At 57.4% G+C, this 23,543-nt stretch overlaps 1 protein-coding gene across 1 annotated transcript in view; it reads left to right on the forward strand.

Moving 5' to 3' along the window:
* The first annotated feature begins 583 nt into the window (after positions 1-583).
* The window catches only part of TTLL8 (tubulin tyrosine ligase like 8), a 43,642-nt gene continuing 20,682 nt past the window's right edge, over positions 584-23,543 (forward strand). Inside the window, exons 1-9 of the mRNA XM_059404435.1 lie at positions 584-603; positions 1,037-1,147; positions 8,335-8,426; positions 12,024-12,162; positions 12,921-12,994; positions 14,706-14,834; positions 15,914-16,028; positions 17,492-17,614; positions 19,308-19,494. Of these exons, the coding sequence (XP_059260418.1) occupies positions 1,081-1,147; positions 8,335-8,426; positions 12,024-12,162; positions 12,921-12,994; positions 14,706-14,834; positions 15,914-16,028; positions 17,492-17,614; positions 19,308-19,494 (926 nt within the window). The 5' untranslated portion in view covers positions 584-603; positions 1,037-1,080. The remainder of the gene's footprint in view (positions 604-1,036; positions 1,148-8,334; positions 8,427-12,023; positions 12,163-12,920; positions 12,995-14,705; positions 14,835-15,913; positions 16,029-17,491; positions 17,615-19,307; positions 19,495-23,543) is intronic.

Raw genomic sequence — 23,543 nt, forward strand, 5'->3', positions numbered from 1 at the left:
CTGCCTGGCATCGCCACCCCAGGGACTGTCTCGGTCTCTGCTCCCCCGGCCCGGCCGTTGTGGGGCACCGGGAGTGAGGGTCTGAGAGGGGCGTGGGGTGGGGTCAGGGGCCGGTTGTGACTCTCGCTCTTTGTGACTTGGGGGCCTCTGACCGCCAGGGAGGGTCTTTGTGACCAACAGCCCTGCGCCTGATGGGGCTTCGTGACCCCGAGCCGGAGCGGTGCGCCCCGTCTTTCCCCGAGGATGCCATGGCCCGGCGCCCCGGCCCCCACCCCCACGCCTCGGACGGCAGCCCCGGCTCCGGGTCCAGCGCTGACGCCACTGACCGCGGCCCCCGGCGACCCGCGTCCCACACGCGCCGCCACCCGCGCCGGCCCCGCCGCAGCCGCTCCGGACGCCCCCCGCCGCCCCCGCGCCCGCGCAACCCCACGCCCCGCGCCGGCCGCCGCGCCGCTGCCCCCGGGCCCCGCGCCCGTCTCCCCGCGCAGGCGCGGCTTGCACAATGCGCCGCGCAAACCCGGCCCGTTGCCCCGGGCAACCACGGGACGCCTGGCGGCGCGGCGGGGGGCGGGGGCGCAGCGCGCGCCACGGGGCCGGTCGCGGGTGAGCACTGGCCCCGCTCGCCTCGGAACCCCGGCCCTGTGCCCCTGCGGATGCCGGACAGCGCCCCGCGCCCCGTCCGGCTCGAGCCCTCGGGATCCCCGACGCGCCCGCCCCAGCGCAGGGACCGCGGACCCCGCCCCCCGTCCCCACCGCCCCCGGCCCCGGACTCCCGGACGTGGTGCTCGGGAGCCCAGAACCGCTCTTCCGCGGACGCCCGGCCTCCACCCCAGCCCGGACCGGCCCGCGCCCTCACCTCGCCCTCGGGAGCGCAGACCTCCCCTTGCGCACCCAGACTGGCCCCTCTCTCCCCAGACTGCCCCGACCCTACCTACAGCTGCGCTCCCCGCAGCCTGGCTTTAGAGCCCGGCCCCGCCCCGCCCCGCGGGGATGCCCTCCGGCCCGGAGCCCTCGCCGACGCCCCCTCTCCTTGCAGGGGCGCGAGCGGGCGCGAGGAGGAGCGAGCTGCCGGAGGCCGGCATGGAGCCCGCAGAGAGGAAGAGGCTCCCGTCCGCTTCCCTGGAAGGAGACCCGGGAGAAGAGAACAGTCAGTGTCGTCCTCGCCCGCCGTCTGGGGACTCGCGGTTCGAGGCGCGAGCGGGGCGGGGGCGCGCGGCTGAGACGCAGCGCTGGGCGGGGGCTTGACTCGGGACCCCGGGCGTGATGCCCCTTCCCGGAGCTCCACCCCCCACCTCCGCCACGTCCCGCCCTGCCCCCTCCGGCCCCCTGCCCTCCACCTTCCTGCCCTCCAAGAGGGTCGACTTCAGAGCTCAGCTTGGGAAAGGGGCGCCAAGTCCGCTGCTTGGGTTAGGGCACGGGGCCAGGGGCGCGCTGGCCAGCCCTTCCCTAGAGCTGAGTAATGGGCGCTAACCCTAACCCTAACCCTAACCCTAACCCTTCCTGCCCCGTGCGCTCCTTCTCGCAGGGTCGCACCTGCGGGCGAGCTCGCGGGGTCCAAGGCGGGCTCCTGCTCAGCTTTAGGCCACCGCGGGAGAAAGAGGCCCAGCTGTTCCCCATCCAGGCCAGCGGTGGGCCTCGTCCTGTTCAATCTGGGCACTGGGTGCGTGTGCGGGGCGTCTCACTGTGGTTTCCTCTCCACTTTCCTTTCTGGGGTCTTTGTGGAGTGTCCCTGCTAGTCTTTCGGCCGTTATTAACTGGGCTGTGGCTTTCCCTTCTTGAGTGGTAGGAGTTTTTGGCCTCTGCTGGATGGACATCAGTTCTTTGTCGGTTACATGGATTATAAGGACCTCCCGGTCCCTGGCGGGTGTTTCCAGCAACTTACCAGTCCATCTGAAAATCACCTTCTTAGTTGTAAGAACCTTTAATAGTCAATCTTTTCTTCTGTAGGTAGTGCTTTTTTGAGTCTTACTAGGAAATCTGTATCCACCCCATTGTCCAGAAAACAGTATCCTGTTTTCCTTTGGAAACTTTGTAATGTAATATTTCATATTCACCTCCACAGTTCACAGGGATTGTGTCCTTGGAGTGAGGTAGGAGTGCGTGGGCAAACATTCAGTCTTCCCCCATGTGAATATCTAATTGACCCCGGTGGGCCCTGCAACCTCACCTTTGTGGAAAATCAGGCCAAACCTATTTTTTGTTTTCCATTCTGTTTTATTGATTTCTTTGCCTATCCTGAGTCCATACTACCCTGTTTTAATTGCAATAGCTTTATAGTAAGTCTTAATATTTTGTAGTGTGAGTCTTCTGACTTTGTCCTTTAAGATTTGTTTAGGTTTTCTTAGACTTTTGCATTATCATATAAATTTTAGAATCAAATTATTAATTTAACCCACACCCCCCCACACACAAATCCTGCTAGGATTTTAATTTTGGTTACGTTGAATCCATAGATCAATTTGCGTGAAACCTAACATTTTATCAATATTGAGTCTTTCAACCCAGGAACATTTATTTCTTTGATTCTTGTCAATAGTGTTTTGTAGTTTTCAGAGTACAGATATGAGAGACTCCTTTTGTTAGATTTACTCCTAGAGATGACATTGTTGAGTTTCACTTTCTAGTTATTCTGCGTATAGAGAAATACAATTAATTTTATTGTACTGACTTGGCATTTGGTTACTTTGCTAACTAGTTCTTTTTTTTTTTTTTTAAGATTTATTTATTTATTTGACAGACAGAGATCACAAGCAGGCAGAGAGAGAGAGAAGAGGAAACAGGCTCCCTGTTGAGCAGAGAGCCTGAAGCAGGGCTTGATCCCAGGACCCTGGGATCATGACCTGAAGGCAGAGGCTTTAACCCGCTGAGCCACCCAGGCGCCCCCACTTTGCTAACTAGTTCTAATACCTAGTAGATTCATGGAGATTTCTTACATACACAGTCATAATCTGTAAATCTTTTCAGTTTTTAGACATTTTTTCCCTTTTCTTGCATTATTGTGTTGTCTAGTACTTTCAGTATAATGTTGAACAGAAATGATATAACGGACAACTTTTTTAGTTCCCAAACTGAGGGAGAAAAGCGTTCAATATTTCACCATGAAGTATGCTGCTGCTCTAGGCTTTTTAAAGGAAGTTCTCTTTTATTCCTGGTTTACTGATAAATTTTTTAATGAATAGTTCTAACATTTTATCATGTGCTTTCTTCTGCATCTATTGAGATGATAATGTATTTTTAACGTTTAGTCTATTAATGTGGTATATTATGTTAATGGATTTTCAAATATTAAACCAACTTTATATTCCTGGAATAAATGTCACATGGTTGTATTGTATTGTTTTGTACAACTGGATCTGAGTTACAAAGTTTAGGATTTTTATGCCTCTTTTAATGAATGAGTTGGCGGTGCTATTTTTTTATTATAATGTCCTTGTTAGGTTTTGGTATTAAATTTATGACCACCTAAAAAGGAACTGAAAGGGTTTATTATTTCCTTATTCAATGAGAGGGCTCATATAAGATATTTTCCCCCCTAATGTTTGGAAAGATTGATCTGTGATGCCATCATTATGGGAAGTTTTTAGTTAGGGAACTAATTTCTTAACCAAAAATAAGCCTACCTGGATTTTCTGAGGTTTTTTGGGTCAGTTTTGATAAAGCTGTTTTTATCAAGGAAAATACTAATTTCCTACAACTGTCCAATTATTGGCATGTGGATGTTCATAACATCTTATCATTTTAACATCTGTACAGTCAGTAATGATGTTCCCTTTTTCATTCTTGATATTGTATATTTGTGTTTTCTCATTTTTCTTGAAAAAGTTTATCAATTAAAAATTGTTTCAGTGATCCAACTTTTGGTTTGTTAATTTTCTCTATGGCACATTTATTTTCTATTTAACTGAATTCTGCTCTTCATTATTTTCTTTCTTTTACTTTCTTTTTGTTTAATTGTTCCTTTGCTAGCCTGTTTGGATGGTAGCTCAGATAGCTTTCCATTTGTTTTCTAATATATGAATTTAAATTTATAAATTTCTCTCTAATCACTATTTTAGCTGCATTATAATATTTTGATATGTCATATTTTTATTATCATTCAGCTCAAATCATTTTTGAGATTCTCCTTTGGTCCGTGTTTTTATTTCTTATTTATTTTATTTTATTTTTATTTTTTTAAAAGATTTTATTTATTTATTTTACAGAGAGAGATCACAAGTAGGCAGAGAGGCAGGCAGAGAGAGAGAGAGGAGGAAGCAGGCTCCTGCCGAGCAGAGAGCCCGATGCAGGGCTCGATCCCAGGGCCCTGAGATCAGGACCTGAGCTGAAGGCAGTGGCTTAACCGACTGAGCCACCCAGGTGCCTCTACTTTCGGAATTTTTATATCTCCCTGACAAATTGATCCTTTTAATATTAGAGAGTACCTCTCTTTTGTTTTTAGTAATGACTTTATGAAATTTTTGTTAATATTTAGTAAGTATCTCTGACATTTTTTAAATTTTTTTTAAAAGATTTTATTTATTTATTTGACACAGAGAGATCACAAGTAGGCAGAGAGGCAGGCAGAGAGAGAGAGAGGAGGAAGCAGGCTCCCCGCCAAGCAGAGAGCCCGATGTGGGGCTCGATCCCAGGACCCCGAGACCACGACCCGAGCCGAAGGCAGAGGCTCAACCCACTGAGCCACCCAGGTGCCCCTCTAAGTGACATTTTATAACTAAACTCCTTTTCCACATTTGATCAGGTGGACAGTAATTCCTCACTAAAATCCAGCACCCAGAATACATTGCGTTTCCCCAGGAAGCCCCAGAGTCGGTTTGCTCAGATTGAGCCGTGGTCGGGAACCACACACGGCATTAGGCTATCCTGTCTGTTCCCGGAGCGGCCACTCCTCTCGCCTGGTGTTTCCAGGATCTGGGCCTGAGGAGGACGGCCTGTTGTTCCGGAGCAAGTCCTGCGTCGGGACTCTTCTGGCTGTTGCCTGGGCCGGTTTCCTCTCCTCTGCCCCCTCTGTGGACCCTGTGATCTGGTGATGGGCGCCGGAGACCTGATGAGAGTGGCCTTTGGTTTTGCCAAGTGTTTTGCCAAGACTCCTGGGGGGTGGAGCTCTGGCCCTGACTTGCCATCTGGCCGTGCCGTCGCCGGTGCTGCCGCCAGCTGCCGGACCAGAACTGGCCAGACCCCTCCGTGGTAGGGTTGTGTGTCCTGTGGCCACGTGAGGAGCTATGTCGGGGCACCTGGTGACGGCCCAAAGCCCCTGAGTGGGGGTGGGGGGAAATCCCTCTGCTCTGGGACTGGAGGTTGGGCAGGAGGTCGTGCCAGAGGTTGACCAGAGAGCACTTCCCGAGGGAGGCACACGGGCCTGGTCACGGGATGTCGTCCGGCCCCTAGGTGCTCTGGCGTCCCCACCACTGCTGCACCCGCTCACCTGCCCCTCCCCTCCCCTCCCGGGGCAGGGGGCAGGTGCCTTGAATAGCTGGGAAGGCTAGAGACGAGGAACTGCCCCCTCCTCAGCCTCGGTGAAGTCCTGATCCTTCCAGAAGGTGTACCCAGGTGCGGATTCCTGCCCCGCAGTCTGGGTTTCCAGGGAAGGTGAGGGCATCTCTTACGGCCCAGGGGGAGGATTGTTTGTGCCTCTCTCTCTCTCTCTCTCTCGTCTACCGGACATCTGGACTGGGTCTGGCTGTCATACTCCTTGACGCTCCCAGCGGTCTGCACTGGGGGCTCCCGCCTCTGCACGCCGCTTCTGCATCTTTTTGTGTCCCCCATCCGAGGCTGTAAGGGTGTCAAGATGCCCGGAGGTCACCTGAGGCTCCCAGTGTCCCAGCCCAGGAATCCCAGCTCTTCAGAGAGCTCGGGTCCCTCCAGCCAGGGCAGCCCGGGGTTTGAAACCAAAGGCCGGGTGCCACGGAGGGGCCCTTCCGGGCTGCTCCTGTGTGTGTCTGTTCACTGCGAGTTTTCAGCTAAATGGAAATTGGGGATAATTAAGACTCTCTGTGTCTGTGGAGATGGGATTTGTGACTTTTCCTGACCCTCTTACTGTGGTGCAGTTTACAAAGCTTTTCCAAGCCAGCCTTGAAGTGACACCAGGCGACCGTGGGGTGTATGGTTCTGTCATCTGTGTGTGTGAGTCACACACATCTGTGTGTGTGCTGGCCTTTTCTACTCTCAGAATGTGTTGTGCGAGACGAGATGTTCTGTACCATTCACCCACGAAGCCATTAGCCCTGGAGTTGTACGGATGAGAAGGTTTTAAATAGCATTTTTATGCCTCTTCTCATTTTTATAAGTTGGTCTCACCAATTGTTTTTTTTTTTTTTAAAGATTTTATTTATTTGACAGACAGAGATCAGAAGTAGGCAGAGAAGCAGGCAGAGAGAGAGGAGGAAGCAGGCTCCCTGCTAAGCACAGAGCCCGATATGGGGCTCGATCCCAGGACCCTGAGATCATGACCCCAGCCAAAGGCAGAGGCTTTAACCCACTGAGCCACCCAGGCACCCCTCACCAATTGTTTTCTAATATTATTAGTTGTAAATCTCTGGCTTGACTAAAATATTTCATCAGTATCTCCTTTCTTCTTGTATTTCTTTGGGTTTGAATTTACTGTTCTCTCTAACATCTTGAGACGGACGCTTAACTCACTGTTTTTAGCCTTTGCTATTTTCGAATATACGCATCTACAGCTAAAAATCTCTTTATAAATACAACCTAACTACAGCCCAGAGATCTGGTGTTTGGTATTTTAATCACCATTTAGCTAAGAAGTACGCAGTGCTTTCCACCTCAGTTCGTCTGGCCACGGGTCACTTGGCGCACGTGTGCGGGCTGACCCCCGACTCGGTCGCTCTGTGGCCCGAGGGCGATCGGCTCCCACCCGACCTCCTCGAAGGTGTGCTTTCCCTCACGCCGCCGTGTCCTGGAGGCGGGTGCAGGGCCCTGGGCGTGCTCATGCGGCGACGTTGCGATCTTTGTCCTCACAGACCTTTGTCTCCTGCTCGGTCCCTGACAGCCCACGTGCGCGGCACGCGTCTGTGGCCTCCGTGTCGCGTCCTGTCGCTCTGCCAGCTGTGGCTTCGCTCATTCTCAGCCCACGTCTTGGACCGGGGTGCCGGGGTGCCGGGGCCGCGTCCTTGGGACTCCCAACCCCCCCACCCTCCCTCTCTTCGGGCTTTTGGCGCCGCGGACCCCACACGGACGGAACCACTCAGTGGCCTTCCTTCCGTGCTGGGCTTCGTGGGACGTCGACACTGAGAGTATTTTTTCCCAGTTGGTGCTTTGCATTCTCCTTTTCTTGACAGAGCAGAGCATGTCATTTCCCCAACTTTGACTTTTACGGCTGGTGCTTTCTGCCAGACGCTTTGTGTGTCTAGCTCTCACGTGGAGGCCCGTGGTCTGCGGCAGGTGAACGGTTGCGTGTCCTCCGCTGGGGTTTGATTTGTTTTCTGCATGTGGACCTGCCGTTGTTGGAGCCCCCCTGCCCCCACCAAGGGCGTTGCTGCTTGTGTCTGTATTGGTTGGCCGTGCCGATGTGGGTCTCCAGGGCCCACGGAGGGAGGAGGAACAGCGGGCGGGTGGATGGGCGTCCGCTGCCGGCCTGTCCCCCTGTGATGCTCCTCGGACATCCAGGTGCTGGGAGTCCCGGTGCTGTCCGGAGGTCACCTGGTGTCGGGGGACGGCCTGGGTGTGGTGGAATTGAAAGCCACCCGACAAGGTGAGCTGGCCCAGGGAGTGCGTATGGACTGGAAGCATGGAGTCTGAGGCAAGGCCCAGGCAGTTCAAGGTTAGGGCTTAGGGAGAGAGAAGGGGCTGCCGTGAGGCGGGGAGGGGGGCCAACGGGAGCAGGGCTGGCTGGCCAAGAATCTGGTGGTCCAAGGAGCCCGGGCCAGGGGACTGACCACGGGATCGGCTTATGCGTGTGCGATGATAGCATGAGCCGTGCCCCTGGTGGAGCCCAGCAGAGGGTGGAACGCAGGGGTGTGGAGGGGAGGGATGCAGAGAGGCGGGTTTGCATCTTAATCTTTAAGGTGTTTGCACTAGAACTTGGTGAGTGCTGCTGGGAGCCTGTCGCCCAGACGGAGACGGAGGGGGGTGGTCGTGGTGTGGCCACAAAGCAGGTGTGGCACCCAGCAAGGAGAGAGGGAGCCCAAGCCAGCGCTGCCGGGGCTGGGGGCTGGGGGCCGAGAGCGGGCATCACCTGGGGATGGCCGGCTGGGGGGTACAGCCTGGGGAGGACGCTGAGGGCTTGCTGGGGGGGTCTGGGGGCCGGAGGTGGGCTGGGCTTCCTTCCCGAGCAACCCTGTGCAATTCACCTCTGCCTGGATGTCTCTTTCTCTCCTGCAGAATTAAAACGAGGAATTTCCCAAGACTCGACTTCTTCTCCCAAATTAGACAGATACAAAATAGCAAGACAATTAACAGAAAAGGCCATCAAGGTAAATGCCCTTTGGGGCTGGAGGGACACTTTTATACAGTTTCATTTATTTCAGTAATCTCTTCATCCAACATGGGTCAAGCCTCACAACTCTGAGGTCAAGAGTCACAGGCTATTCAGACTGAGCCAGCCAGGCACCCCGAGGTGGGGGAGGATGCTTTGTAAATGCAGAAACTTATTTCGGAACCTGGAGAGCCGGTGGGCTGCCTCTGATGCGCTGAGTTCTCCAGCTGTGGGCAGTCCGCCGGCCTGGCCTGGGCCCGGACCCCAGCACGGGGACCGTGGAGGGACGGGGGGCAGGTGCTGGTGTTGTCTACCCGGGAGTAGAGGGCCCGTCTGTGACCCTGAGAGCACCAGCAGCCTTTGCCAGGGGAGGGCCGTATTCTGGGGCTTTGCGCTGAGCTGGGCTCTTGCTCAGGAGGCCGGCGAGTAGAGCGGGGACATCTGGCACATCACCTGTGGGGACCTGCTCCTGAGGCCCAATGCGCAGCTGCGGAGCTGGGGTCCCCAGTGCAGGGTCATGGTGTGACCCTGGGCGCACCGGCTGCGCATTGGCCAACCGCCCTGCACTGGGGAGCGGGACCCTGCCGCCTGCCAGGTCCCTGCGGCTGTGTGTGCTCTCGGCAATGTCATACCGACCAGTCTACCAGCGTAATAATTTGCGGGTTTTCCCCTGAAACCTAAAAACAGCTGAACGTCCAGGGCCACAGGCACCCCTCTAAGCATAGCGTCAGCTGCTTCCACAGGCTTCTGTGTTATAATACTTCTGTTGAGATGTAGTTTGAAGTATTTATGATTCATAGTATTACTTTTCATTGATCGGAGTTCCTCAAAACTAGAGTTCATGCATATCTATCCTTCTGGGTTTTTTTCTATTTTTTTCACGTACACAAAATTGTTTCATTTTATTTTTTATTTTATTATTATTTTTTACTTTTTATTGAAATTCAACTTAGTTAACATATGGTTAGTGCGTTTCCAGTTTCAGGCACAGAGGTCGGTGACTCACCAGCCGCACGTGATGCCCCGCTCCTTCCCTCCCACCCCGCCCTTCGCGCCCGTCACCCGTTACCCCGTCCCAGCCCCTGTCCTCCAGCAGCCCTCAGTTTGTTTCTAGAGTTCAGGTTCTCTTGTGCTGTGTCTCCCTCTCTGATTTCGTCTTATTTTATTTTCCTCCCTCTGTGCTCCTCCTGTTTTGTTTCTTAAACTCCATGTATGACAAGATCTGGGATCATTGTCTGTCTCTGACTCACTGACTTTGCTCAGCATAACACCCGCCCGTTTCATCCATGTCGTTGCAAACGGCAAGATTTCATTTTTGATGGCTGCGTAGTAATCCACTCTGTGTATACAGCACATGTTTGTCCGTTCATCTGTCGTTGGACATCTGGGCTCCTCCCACAGTTGGGCTGTTGTGGACGTTGCTGCTATGAACTTTGGGGCACATGTGCCCCCTCAGATCGCTATGTTTGTACCCTTTGGATAAATGCTGGGGTGTTTTCTAATTATGTTGTTACTGATTTCTAGCTCGGCTGCGTACGGTTGCGGGCGCCGTGTGCGTGTAAATGTGCTCTGACTTGCTTGGAGCCCAGCCTCTTGGGTGTGTCCCGGGGAGCCGACAGGGCAGAGCTGCTTATCTGTGTGGTTCAAGTCTTCGAGGCCGACTGGACCCTCTGGTCTGCGGGTCCGTCTCTCACCGAGAGAAGCACGTTAGATACCCTTGGGCAGTGTGGATCCCTTCACGTTGTGGCTGTCAGTTTTCACTTCATATAACTTAACTGCTTTCTTACCAGGAGCAGACAAAATATCTTCTTGGTGAATTCAGTCTTTTTGTAAATTATGGTGTGATTTTCTTTGCTCTAGGGTTTTCTTTTGTCCCAAAGGCTGCTTTGTCTCATGCTTAGATCCTCTTATGTTCTACTGACCTGTATGCGACTACCTTTGACTTTCTCTTGTAAACAGTGTGGACTGGGGTTCTAGAAATCCAGCCGGCACGCCTCACCTTCTTCCGGGGGCCTTTGGTGTGTTTATCCACAAGTGCACCCCTGGGGTCCACAGACGTCACCCTGTGTCCCTGGCTGCTTCCCTCGCCCCGTCCGCCTTGTCTGGTCAGCTTCCCCCTCATTTTGTGCCTCCTTGTGGACCGATTACAGTTTCGATTCCATTTCCCTCTTATATCTTACAGGTCTCATGCTCTGTTTTGCTTCCTTTTGTGGTTCCCTGAGGAATTTTATTCTGTTCATTAAAACAGTCTGCTTTTCCAAGGTCGTTCGGTTTGACCGTAAGCATGGCTGTAGTTCTGGCTGGGGCACAGGGTGCTGGCGCTCTTGCCTCTGCGTCACCGCAGCCCCTCCGTGGCCAAGGTCGCCCCATCCTCCGTCCTGGTGCACAGCCCTGTGGGGGACGAGGGCAGGCTTTGGACAGGTTTCCTGCACAGAGGAGGCCGAGAGAGGTCCTTTGAACTGCTGGGTGTTTCCTGTGGGTTTCCTGTGACCTGGACTCACAGCCTCCGGCCCCAGGCACGAGCTTCCTTGCACGTGTTCCTGGGAGAGGTGTGCAGGTTCTCCTCGTGGGAACTATAGGGTACGTCGACTGCCGATGTGGGTCACAAATTGCCATGAGCTTAAACATACCCATTTGTTATCTCACAGCTTCTGTGGGGTCCTCTGCTCAGGGTCCTTCAGGGCTGAAATGAGGCATCAGCTGGTCTGGAGGCTCAGCTGGGAAGGCATCTGCTTTCAGGCTCCCTGGGCTGGTTGGCAGGGCTCATTCCCTTGTGGCTGAAATGCTGGTTTCTTCAGAGCTGACTGTGGGGAGAAAGTCTCTGCTGCTTTGAATCTCCAAGTTCAGGGATGCCCTGGACCCTCTTTTCAAGAGGTGCGCCTGATTAGGCCAGGCCCACCCACAAGAGTCTGTCTTTTGATTCGTTCAAAGTCATCTAATTAAGGACACCATGAGTTTGAGCCACTCCCCTCCTGCCCAGCCTTCCCTACCTGCTCCCACGAACTCGTGAGGCACTAAGCTAACTGCTGAGCCTGCCCTACGGCTGTCGCACTCTGGGACCCTGTCCAGGTGAAGGTGTGCGGGCTGGACCTCAGCAGCATGGGCCCAGGGGCTCTAGCATGACCGTCACTCTCCCGTCTCCCATCCCTCAGCTGGGACGACCTGGGTGCACACCACCTGCTGCCATCTCTCTTCCTGGTCCCCAGGCAGCTGTGTGTGTTTCCACACTCACCGGCGAGTCCCCAGCCCCTGTGCTGGCCTCATACTGTGCTGGCCTCCGGCCCTCCTTGGCTGGTTGAATGGCTCTTCCCTCTCACTCCTCGAACCTCAGGCACCCAACCCCTCACCCCCACGCATGAGAGACTGAGACTGTCCCCTTCGTAGAGAAAAGAAAGCATTAGAGTGCAAGGCGCACGAGGAACGAGCGTGCGCACGGTGGGGCCCTGCTCCGTGCCCGCGCGTGTGTGTGCGCGCACGCACTCTCGGGTGTTTCCCTGCGTTCCTCTTGGAGCGGGACTTGAGGGTCCTCCCCTCACAGACAGTTCACCGCCTTGCATTTCGTTCTTTAATTTGAAATCTGCTCTTGCAATTTGAGGAAAAGAAGATTTTCTCCATCTACGGGCACTACCCGGTGATACGGGCCACCCTTCGAAGAAAGGGCTGGGTGGAGAAGAAGTTCCACTTTTTGCCCAAGGTCATCCCGAATGTGGACGATGACAATGCAGAGGCGACGGGTACAGTATCGAGGTGTCTTGTCCCTCGGTGTAAGGCTTGTGTGTGTGTCTGACACACCCTCCGGGGAGTGCCGTTCTGGCCCTCAGGGCCCGTGACCTGGGCCTCTCCTGCGTGTGCAGGGGTCTCCCCGGGGCCGTCGCCCTCCTAGCCAGCCTCACACCAGGCCTGTGCTTTCCAGACCTGGTCCCCCCGCCCACACCCACAACGGGCCACCCGCCCCCGTGTCCGGGCCGTTGTCGCTGTCCTTCAGGGGCCTCACCCTGTGTGTCCCTCCTCTGGCCCTGGGTCCCCACAGGTCGCGCGTCCCACTGCAGACGGCATCTGTGCGTTCTTGGCCCCGGCATCTGCACAGGGCCGGCTCCCACGGGGCGGCTCAGACCCGCGAGAACCTTGTCACCACCCCACTCCCCGCGCCCCGCCCCCGGCTCAGACCCGTGAGAACCTTGTCACCACCCCCCCCCCCCCGCCCCCCCCCCCCCCCCCACTCACCCCCAGGCTGTGTGGCCCCCAGGTGTGGCCCGACCCCGGCACTGCACCCGGCAGAGGGCCCGAGTGGCAGACCCTGGGGCGGGTCAACGTCGCCTGAGCCTGATGCCGCCCTGCCCCATGTCGGGACCCGCGAACGTGCCCCGGGGACGCACTGCCGCGGAGTGGGCGAGTGCGCTGCGGCCGCAGCGGCTGCCGGCTAAGGGGTGTGGGGCCGCGCCGAGGGGCTCACCCTGACCAGCTGACGGCTCTCCGGGGGTCGTGTTTGCAGAACACAAACACACTGAAGGCAAAGAAAATCAAGAAGCGGCTCTGGAGACGACAGACGACATCCACGATGTGATGGTAGGTCTCCACCCTGTGCTCCCACGGCCGGACGGGCCCCCATCTCCCCATGCCCCTCACAGTCACCGTCCCTGGGCCTTGTCCCGGGGACAGGTGGCAAAGCCGATCACACCGGGCTCTGAGCTTGTGGTGTCCGAGTACACCCGTGTACATGCGTGTGCTTCTCTGTGCACGCGCGTGTGTGCATGTACACACGTGCATCTGTGTGTGTGTGCTCGTGTGTGTCCCCGTGCACCGTGTGCGACATGCCCTTCATACTGTTGTCGACGGCTGATGCCACCTTGAACAAACGGGACTCATGCCAGAAAGTGACAGCAGAAGCTCGGACGTCGCTGCGAGCGGGAAGGCGGGCTCTGAGTCCAGCTCTGGGACAAAGTTTGGGAAGTGAAGCTGGCGGCCAGATCCCCGCTCCCTCCGGGCACTCCTGTTGGCACTGGGGCAGGGGGAGCCCAGTCCTGCCCTAACCCGGGGTCGAGGTAGACCAGCCCGTGTTGCAGAAGAGCGGGTGTGTCCTCAGATGTTGGACTGAAGAGAATGGCCCTGCAAGGTCTTCAGGGTGTCAGAATTTTGGAAAAGGTGTTCCTTTCCTTGTATCTCTTTGGGAAGAAATTTTGACCATGCAGGTGCTTGGTTTGTGCACATAGAATCAGAGCTGCCCGGGCTGCCCTGGGTCTAGTTGCGGCCGTACAGTGAGGTCCCTGTGCCCCGCTGGCCCTGGCCACCTGCTCCGAAGGGGGGGCCAGGAGGGGGGCTGTCTCCCACAGTCTCTGGGACAGGAGTCAGTGCACTCACACCACGCTCACATGTGGCATGTTCCTGAGCCCCACAGGGGCACCCACGGAGCGGGCAGCTCAGACCTCGCTCAGCCGCACGCACAGGGGCCCCTCTCGGTGCAGAGCCTGGCCTTGCTTTCCGAGCGCAGAGCCCCCACGTGCGGGCGTGACCCCCAGTGCGGCACACCATAGCCCCCAAGGAACACGGCGGCCAGCCTTCCAGACCAGAGAGACACAGAACGCATACCTCAGTGTCATTTAATACCTGGTTTGCTCAGTACGGAGGTGCCTCAGAAAGCTAAAAGTAGAGGTTCCCTCGGACCCAGCAGCTGCACTCGTGCATATTTGCCCAAAGGCACCAACGCAGTGAGGAGAAGGGGCACCTGCGCCCAGGCTCGCTGCACGGCACCCGCGGTAGCCCCTGGGGGAGAGCCCAGATGTGCGTGGACAGACCGATGGGGGAGGGGCGTGGCTCACATCCCTGGCGGGAGGGTGCGCGGCCGTCGGAAACGAAGCATTGCCGCCGGCAGGGACGAGCACGGGCCTGGAAGGCGCGACGCTGAGTAGAGCGGGCCGGTCCAAGAAAGACGATCGCCACGCGACCTCGCTCGTGTGTGAGACTCCAGGAACAGAACAGGGGATTGCAGGGCAAGGGGAGAGAGAGAGGTGGGCAAAGCACAAGACACTCTTAAGGAAAGAGAACACACTGAGCTCGATGGGGACGGGCCTCAAGGAGGGCCCTCGTGACGCCTGGTGTCCCACGAAAGTGACGATCCTGAATCCGCCATCGGAAACCGATTTTACTGTGCACGCTAACTAGCTGAAATTCAAAGAAAAACTAGGGAAAAGGCTGATTTCCCTCACTCCGGCTTACATCCCGACACCCAAAGATGCGAAGCTTGGATAGAGGGTGTTGGTAAGGGTCTTTTTCTTGCCAGTCCAGGTTGGTAAAAAACGAAATGCCGTACTTCCTCTGGACTATCAAGAGGGACGTGGTCGACTATCACAGCCTGAGCTGCGACCAGATGCTGAACCACTACGGGAAGACGGCTTCCTTCACCACCAAGGTGAGATGGGGGGGAGGGGCGGCGGGGGGGGCAGGTGCCGGGCGGCACCTCGTCTCCTGCAGCTCCGTGGCTGAGTTTGGGGGGGCGCGTGTGGACTGGCCGCCTCCTGGCTCCTCCCCAGGAAGACCTCCGCCCGGGCAGAGGCCACTGCCCGCTGCCAGTGTCTAGAGGCCACCAGCTCGGCTCCACTCACACCGCCAGAGCCCCAGGCACCCTTGGCCCTGTGTCATCCCTCTGGGTGCACAGGCCGAACCTCAGGAGGGGCAGGGTGGGGGGGTTGGCTGCTTCCAGAGCCCGCATAAACTCTGTGTCCCGCGGAGACCCTGGGTCCCAGGGAGAGCCAGGCCACCTCCCCTGCACAGGGCCTTTTGGCTGCAGGGGGGCATGGGCACCTCCTGTCCTCACTGCCTTTTGGTCCTGCAGCCCATCCCGAGACTCCAAGGGCTGAGGTCCAGGGGCAGGGTCAGCCCGGGTGGAGAGGCCTGCCGGTACCCACGCGGGAGAGGTGGGGTAGAGCCGCTTCTGGGCAACAAGGAGACCATCCCTCAACGGGCAAGGGTGACAAAGAGGGTCGGTCAGGGATGAGGCTCGCACTCCCCCGGGCTCCCCGTGGGTGTCTGGCCCCACGCGCTCCCACCCCGCCTCAGCAGCTGCCCTCCTTCAGGGGGCAGCCAGGCCGCGCTCCCTGCAAAGACCCCATGCGGCTTGCCCACCGGTGTGCCCAGCAGCTCCACGCCTGCAGCCCCCGGGCACATGGCAGTTTCCCCCAAACGGGGCCCATGGTGAGTGTGCCCAGGAGCTTGCTCCCTCCTCCCTGGTGCCCAGGCCCAGCGCCCGTTAGGGACCCACCACCCCTGTGCCCTCAGATGGCCCCGGCCTGCACGTGGGGTCACCCTGCTGTTGAGGCCAGCTGGCTGGAGGCTGGAGGGGCAGGGAGGCTGGGGAGGGGTCTGCTTCAGGAGGCGCCCCTCTCGAGAGCCCTCTGGCATGGGTGCCGCCAGCCAGACCTATGGGCACTTAGGCTGGTCTGAGGGGACCGGGGTGGCCTGTGGGGGTCTGACGCGCCGCTGTCTCTGGAGATCGGGCTGTGTGTGAACATGAGGAGCCTGCCGTGGTACGTCCAAGCCGACCCTGACTCCTTCTTCCCCCGCTGCTACGGCCTCTGCTCTGAGAGCGAGAAGCAGGAATTCCTGGGTAAGTGGGTGGCGGGGGCGGAGACCACCTGGCGCCATGGGGTCCACCTCCCGCTGAGGGGCATCAGGAAGGGAGGGGGCTGAGCCACAGCTGCAGGGCCGGGGGCTTGTGGGGGCCGATGGCAGAGGGCCTGCGCCTGTCCCAAGGCCCAGGGGCTCAGCTCCATTTCAAGGGGTGAGGACTGGTCCAGAAACTTCCACCGGCAGCGTCTGTGAAGCAGGAGGCGTGGGAGGCTGATGGAGGCTGATGGAGCCCCGAGCCAGCAACTTGGTTCTGACTGGCTTCCTGGGGGAGGCCGGCGTGGGGGTGGTCCTGGGACCCAGGTCTGAGCAGCTCTGGGCAACGGGCTCTGGCCTGAGGACAGAGGGAGGGTTCCTGGTTTGACCTGCCAGGAGAGACAGAAGGTGAAGGTCGGAGCAGGTGGGCCGTGTTCGTTCGGGGGCAACTGCATTTCCCGAGCACCTGGTCTGGGGGAGATGCAGCCATGCCTTGGGTCCTGACCCCACCCGGGGCTCCCAGGGGCAGACGCGGGCAGGACAAGGAAGGGTCTGTGGGGGCTGGAGGGGAGAAGTGCAGGGGAGGGGAGGGCATTGAGCAGGGGGCGCTCAGGGAGGGGCGCAGGGTCAACACCGGAGGGAGGGAGGTCTGAGGAACAGGCCGGAGCAGGCCTCGCGCCCGAGTGTCCACAGGGCACAGGGGCCAGGAGTCAGATTGGGCCAGGGGCTGTTCTGGTGGAAGGAGCCTAAGTGAGAAGCCTCGGGCCCTGGAGGAGCTAGGGAAGGCAGTGGGTGTTCTGGATCTTTCCACGGTGGCAGCAGCTGTGGGCCGGGCCAGTGGGGCCCCCCCTGAGATGAGCAGGCTTGGGTTTGGTGTTGGTGAGAGGGTACTGGAATTTCTTGTCGGCCTCCCAGAGGGCATGGGTTGGAGTGGAATTGGGTAAGACCGGCCTCAGAGCCGGGCTGGCCCCACGCCTGTGTCTGTGGGACGCAGAGCGGCCTTCTGGCCAGGTGTGTGTGGCAGGGCCCTTCTGGCCGTCCACATCGGCAGCCCTGGAGGCCAGCCTGTCCAGGAAGGCCTGGAGAGGCTCCTGGGATGGGGAGGGTCCTAGTGTGTCTGCAGGAGGCTTCTGTCCTCTGGTGCGGGACTGAAGACCCAAGGACAGGGCAAGGACACGTGCTGTGGCCGCCATGGGGCGGGTCCCTGAGTGGAGGAGGAAGAGCAGGGGAGAGGCAGGGAGGGGCTGCGGTTGGCGGTGGACCGGACTCCCATCTGCGCAGGGGCGGAGGGAGGAGGACTATGCTGGAGGTGCGTGCCGAGGGCAGAGCGAACCGCCCCTCCAGGGTGGTGGGGGCGGGAGGGAGCCCCCGTGGGCCGCGGGGCAGCGAGGCTGAGGACGGCTGGCGCTGGCCGAGGTCCCTGTCCCCGGCGCCGGCAGAGGGGGCGAGGCCTTGGTGTCCTTTCAGACGACTTCCGGCGCACGGTGGCCTCCAGCATCCTCAAGTGGGTGGTCAGCCACCAGAGCCACAGCGGAGGCAAGCCCGGCGGCAGGGGGGAGGCCTGCGACCCCGGCCCCAGCAACCGGAAAGGTGTGTGGGGGGCGCGGCTGCACCGTGCCGGGAGGACTGTGCCGGGAGGGACCATGGGGCTGCGGGTCCGGGGCGGACTCATCCCCCCGCTCCGCAGAAGAGGGTGACAGGGACGGGCTTTCCCGCGTGGGGCGGGGCCGCCCTGCCATCAGGCCCATGAAACCCAAATAAGTATCGTGCTGCCCCTTTCTGAGAGTGTCCGTGGTTCCCACTGAGGTGGAGCAGGAGGCACAGGGGTGTCCTGCAGCCGCCCCGCCACGCGGCCTCCTCCCCGCACAGCCCGCACCGAGGCACATTTGTTCCGACCTGCGGGCCCACGTCGGCTGGCACTGAGGGTCCCTCTCGTGTGGGGCGTCGTGGGGCTTTGGGCAAACGTGTTGTCATCCCACGGCGTGTCTTCTCAGCCCACTTGTGTCCCCCCGTTCCTCCCGCCCCTCCATGGTGTCCTGTAGTCCCGCGATCAGGGCTCCGTCTGTGGTGACCTGGCCCCCCTGACTGCGAAGCCCACCAGCGCTTCCCCGATCCCCGCCCATCGGTGGGACAGGCTGGCGGGCGGGCTGGGGCGGGCCAGGCTCTGGGGGGGCTGCGCCGGCCTTGCTGAGAACAGAGTGGCCCCAGCGTCCAGCATGCTTACCTTCCCTTCTTGCCAGAGGGGGGCCCTGCTCCCACATTCACGGTGAGAACCAGGTCCAGGTCCTGGAGGGAAGACCGACAATGTACGCCCCCGCCCCCGCTGAGCTCCCGGGGTTTGTGCACACCGAGCCTTTAGCTGGTCCTCAGCGGCCGCTCAGGCTTCCTCGCCTGGTGCTGGCGTCCAGGGAGCTTTTGGCTTCGGGGTTCTGTTGCCCAGAGCGGCGATGGTCTGGATCTGCTGCCTTCCTGCGACCGGGCGACGCTTGGCCACGTGACCTCGGCTCTCCGGTGGAGCCAGGAAGAGTCGCTGACTCTTCGGTTTTCCTTTGTACTTGTGAGGACGGATCGCCCCACCCAGCCGCCTCTGTGCCCGACCAGAAAGCAGAAGCGCAGATTTTCACGTTTAAGAGCCTGTTTTCATGTTCCGGGCATTTCTCCTGAACACAGTGTAAAGACACACTCTGTGACCTCTGTGGCAACCATGCGACCTGCAGCACTTTGTCCGGGTCCCTAACTGCGGGGCCCGGGGCCCGCCATGTCTCGGCGCCCTCCCCCCGCCCCCAGCGCCACGCCGGTGTGTGGAGGTGGTTCTGTGCACCTGCCAAGCCCCTCACTGCTCCGGGCTCCCAGCCAGGAACCAACCGGACAGTTGCCGGTTGTCAACTCGTTCTTTGGGGATCAGGGGGCCGGCTGCCTTGGGTGGGAGCTGGGCTCCCAGAGGCTCGCTGTCACCCGGACGGGAGGATTCCTGAGACCCTCGGGTCCAGCTCAGCTCCGGGGTCCCGGGAGCATGAGACGCCGTGTAAGAGTTTGGGTGCAGCCACCAGGAGCGCCCCAGCGTGCGGGAGTCAGGCAGGACGGCCCCCAAGTTCTTACTGAATACGTAGTATGCACTCAGAAAAGTAGAGGTTTTGTCGCAAGTTCGGAGGTCGTGCTGCATGGCCAGCCGTGGCCCGAGTCCGGTTGGAGGGCGCATGCGGCGGGGGAGGCGCGCCTGGCTCCGGCGGGGTGCCCAGAGGATGCGGGAGTTCCCACTCTAGACCCCATGCTTGGGTTTCAGCTTCCCAGAGTGCGGACTCCCGGCTCACAGGCCTCTCGGGACAGCTCGTGGACACTGCGTGCAAGGTGTGCCAGGCCTACCTGGGGCAGCTGGAGCACCGGGACATCGATGTCCCCGAGGACGCCGGCAAGGGCCTCACGGAGGACGAGTGGAAGGACCTGACGGAGCAGTACTACTCCCTCATTCAGTAAGACGCGCCTGTGCGGAGCCCTCCGGCCGCGCCTGCTGCCTGGTGCTCGGTGGCACGAGTCAGTGTGCGCCGGGCCGGCGAACCGGGGACCTGAGGGGGCATCAGGAGCTGTGCAGGGAAGTCCCACCTCTGGGACATCTGAAGCACCCGTCTGGGTGTTGGGGTACCAGACCCACTGCCGCCTGTCCCAGCAGGTCCCTGTTGGCTCATCAAAGGAAGACCCCCTTGGGGGAACCTTTGGGTAGCAGCGCCTTGAGCACTTTCCGCCCTGTTCATGCCTTTTACCTCCTTTGAGCCCCGCGGGTGGGCCCTGAGCAATCAGGACCCACAGAAGGCCCGGCCCGGCCCTTCGGGCTCTCCAGGACCGTCAGTGCCTCTTGCTGCCTGGGAACCCGAAGGCTGAGCCCGGCCTTCCCCCTTCTCCCGAGGGCCGGGCCTTCGCAGGCTGCAGACCCAGCACTCCTGGCCCCCTTTTTCCGAAGTCTGACTTCATTGTGCCTAGATGTGGTTTTCTTTGTTATGTCCTCTACCTAGAGATTTTGGGGACTGCTAATCTGGGGGGTTGGAATCATTCATCAATTCTGAAACGTTCTCAGCCATTTCCTTCAAATATCGCTTCTGCCTCCCGTCTGGGACGCCGGCTCTGTGCACAGCCAGCCGCGTGACCGCGTCTCGCCCGTCGCTTTGCTGTGTCCTGGTTGCCTCGTCTATCAATGCGTCTTAAGACTGACCGGCCTTGTCTCCTGCTGTCTCCGGGCTGGGTGCGAAGCCGCCCAGTTCTGACTCCGGCCCTGGGACGCCGTCTTGTGGTGTTTGTCCCAGCCCTGTGCTGGGTCGGGATTTTCGGCCTCTTCTCAGTCTCTGTAATTTTCGTGTGCTGCCCCTTGCCTAAGAAGGAAGCACGGACAGAAGTCGTGCTGCTCCCCGAGACAGGGCGCTCACCGTTTCCTCCGTTGTAGGCGTATCGTCGAGTCGATGTCCCCGGCCAGCAAGCAGGGAGCAGGGCCAGTGGCAGCTTGGGCAGCTTCACCGTGTTCTGGTGCCGAGTGTCTGGGGGGGACTGGAGGATTTCGCGGCCGACCCCGTCCCCTGGAGAAGCTTCTTCCCAAGTGCCACAGGCATGGGAGGGCTCGCCGTCTTTGCAGCCCAGACAAAGCATCCTCATGCCCTGGGGGGAGCAGGCCGTGTGGTTTGTGTTTTGAGCATCAGGAGACTTGGGTCTTTCATGCGGGCTGATGGGGTCCTGTGGCTTCTCGGTCCTCCAGAAAGCCCTTCCACTTGGGCCGGGCTGCCGCTGCACCCTGACTTGGCAAACACTCTTGGAGGATAAAATGGCTAAAAGACTCGGCTCACCCAAGAGAGGCCGTGATGTAGCTGACCTGGTCCGCTTCGTTTGGAAAAACGTGGTTTGACTGTTTTTTCCCACTTGTCCGGGCAGGCGTACCGGTCAGCCACTGCCCCTGCTTACGACCTAAATACGGACGCGTCCTCACCGTTACTAGCCTCGGCACTTGATCCTGCACCTGCGCTTGGCTTCTGTTTCCAGCTTCCCTCGGCAGCTCCGGGACGTGGCCGGGGCTCGCGGCTGCTGGTCTTCAGCCAGACCCTCCCTTGTTCCCAGACCGCGTCCCACACGACAGGGTCTCCTCTCGTTTGTCAGCTCTGGTCGTCTGCTTCACCTCTCTCTCTCTCTTCCATTTTCTAAAAGATTTCATTTATGTATTTCTTTGGAGAACGTGCAAGTAGGGGGAGGGGCAGAGGGCGAGAGAGGAAGCGTGGCAAGCAGACTTGACGCTGAGCCCAGAGCCCAACGCGGGGCTCCGTTCCACGACTCGGAGATCACAGCCTGAGCTAAAATTGAGATCAGACGCTTGCCAACGGAGCCAACCAGACACCCCTGTTTTCGTTTTTATTGTCGTAAAATAAACGCAACAAAAGTTGCCGTCTGAACCATTTTAAAATAATTCACTTAAGTATCTCAGTCATGTGCGACTGGCACCACCGTCCATTTTCATGGCTCTTCTCATCCTGCAAAGCTGGAAGTCTGTCCCCACTAAACACCGACTCCCCGTATTCTCTCCAGCTCTTGGCCGCCAGCGTCCACTCTCTGCCTCCGTGAGTTGGACTCCCCCAGGTGCCTCGTAGAAGTGGAATCATAATTTGCCTTTTCGTGACTGGCTTATTTCACTTATAATGTCCTCAAGGTTTTGTTTTTTTTTTTAAAGATTTTACTCATTTATTTGACAGACAGAGATCACAAGTAGGCAGAGAGGCAGGCAGAGAGAGAGAGAGGAGGAAGCAGGCTCCCCGCTGAGCAGAGAGCCCAATGCAGGGCTCGATCCCAGGACCTTGGGATCATGACCTGAGCCAAAGGCAGCGGCTTAACCCACTGAGCCACCCAGGTGCCCCAATGTCCTCAAGTTTTGTCCATGTTGTAGCAGGTATCCGAGTTCCCTTCCTTTTAAAGGATAAATACTACTTTGTTGTACGTATATAGTACATTTTGCTTATTGTTCTTTTGCTGACGGGCATCTGGGTTGCTCACACATTTTAGCTCTTGTGACTAACGCTGCCTTGAGCGCGGCGGTACTGATACCTCTTTGAGATTCTGCTTTCAGTTCTTCTGGGTCTGTACCCAGAAATGGGATTTCTGGGTAATATGGCAATGCTATTCTCAGTATTTCAAGGAACTACCATACTGTTTTCCACAACAGCTGCAGCACTTTACGTGCCCCCCAGCTGGGTGCCAGGGTTCCCATTTCTCTGCATCTTCACCAACATTGGTTATTTCCTGTGCTTTTCGAAAATAACATTTTAATCAACGTGAGGCTGTATCTCACTACAGGTTTTCATTCTCCTGGTGCTCAGCGGTGTTGATTGCCTTTTCATGTGCTTATCGGCAATCTGGTTTCTCCTTCGGAGAAGTGTCTGTTCAAGTCTTTGGCCCATTTTTGTTTTCTTGTCTTTTTTTTTTTTTTTTTTTTTTAAGATTTTATTTATTTATCTGACAGACAGAGATCACAAGCAGGCAGAGAGGCAGGCAAAGAGAGGAGGAAGCAGGCTCCCTGCTGAGCAGAGAGCCTGATGCAGGGCTCGATCCCAGGACCCTGAGACCATGACCTGAGCCAAAGGCAGAGGCTTAACCCACTGAGCCACCCAGGCACCCCTTTGGCCCATTTTTGAATCGAGTCACCTTGTTGCTGGGTATTAGGGGCTCCCTGTGTGTTCTGGATGTCAGCCGCCTGTCAGATCCACAGCTTCCAGTCCCTCTCACTGTGGGCATCTCCTTTTTACTCTGCTGGTTGCATCATTGGACATACACATTAAACCTTCTCACGAAGTCAGTCTGTGTGGTTTTTCCTCTTATTGTCTGTGCTTTGGTGTCATATCCAAGATAACATCGAGAAATTCAGCATCTTGAAGATTTTGCCTATGTTTTTTTTCAAGATTTTCGTAGTCTTTGGCCTTTCTATTTGGGTCTTTGATCCATTTTGAGTTACTGTTTGCACCTGGCTTTAGGTAAGGGTCCAAATTCATTCTTTTGGTTGTGGATATCTAGTTTTCCCAGTACCATACCCAGTATCAAGGAACTGTCCCTTCCCTGTTGAATAGTACTGGCAACCTTGTCAAAAGTCATTTGACTGTATGTAGGAGGCTTTGTTTCTGGGATCTCTATTCCGTTTCATTGGTCTTGCTTCTGTCTTCATGCTGGTAACACTCTGATTTGATTGTTGTAGCTTTGTAGTAAGTCTTGTAATCAAGAACTGTGTGTCCTCCCACTTTGATCTTTTTCAAGATTGTTTTGGCTCTTTGGGGCTCCCTGAGAGTCTGTTTGGATTTGAGTGTGGGTGTTTCTATGTCTGTGAAAAACATCATTGGGATTTTGAATAGAGATTGTATTGAATTTGTAGGTAATTTTGCGTACTATTACCATCTTAAGCAATATTAAATCTTTTAATCCATAAACATGGATGTGTTCCCATTTATTTGTGTCTTCTGTAATTTCTTTCAGCAATTTCTGTAGTTTTTGTTGTACCTTTCCCCTC

The sequence above is a fragment of the Mustela nigripes genome, chromosome 6, assembly GCF_022355385.1.
Source record: "Mustela nigripes isolate SB6536 chromosome 6, MUSNIG.SB6536, whole genome shotgun sequence".
NCBI lineage: Eukaryota > Metazoa > Chordata > Mammalia > Carnivora > Mustelidae > Mustela > Mustela nigripes.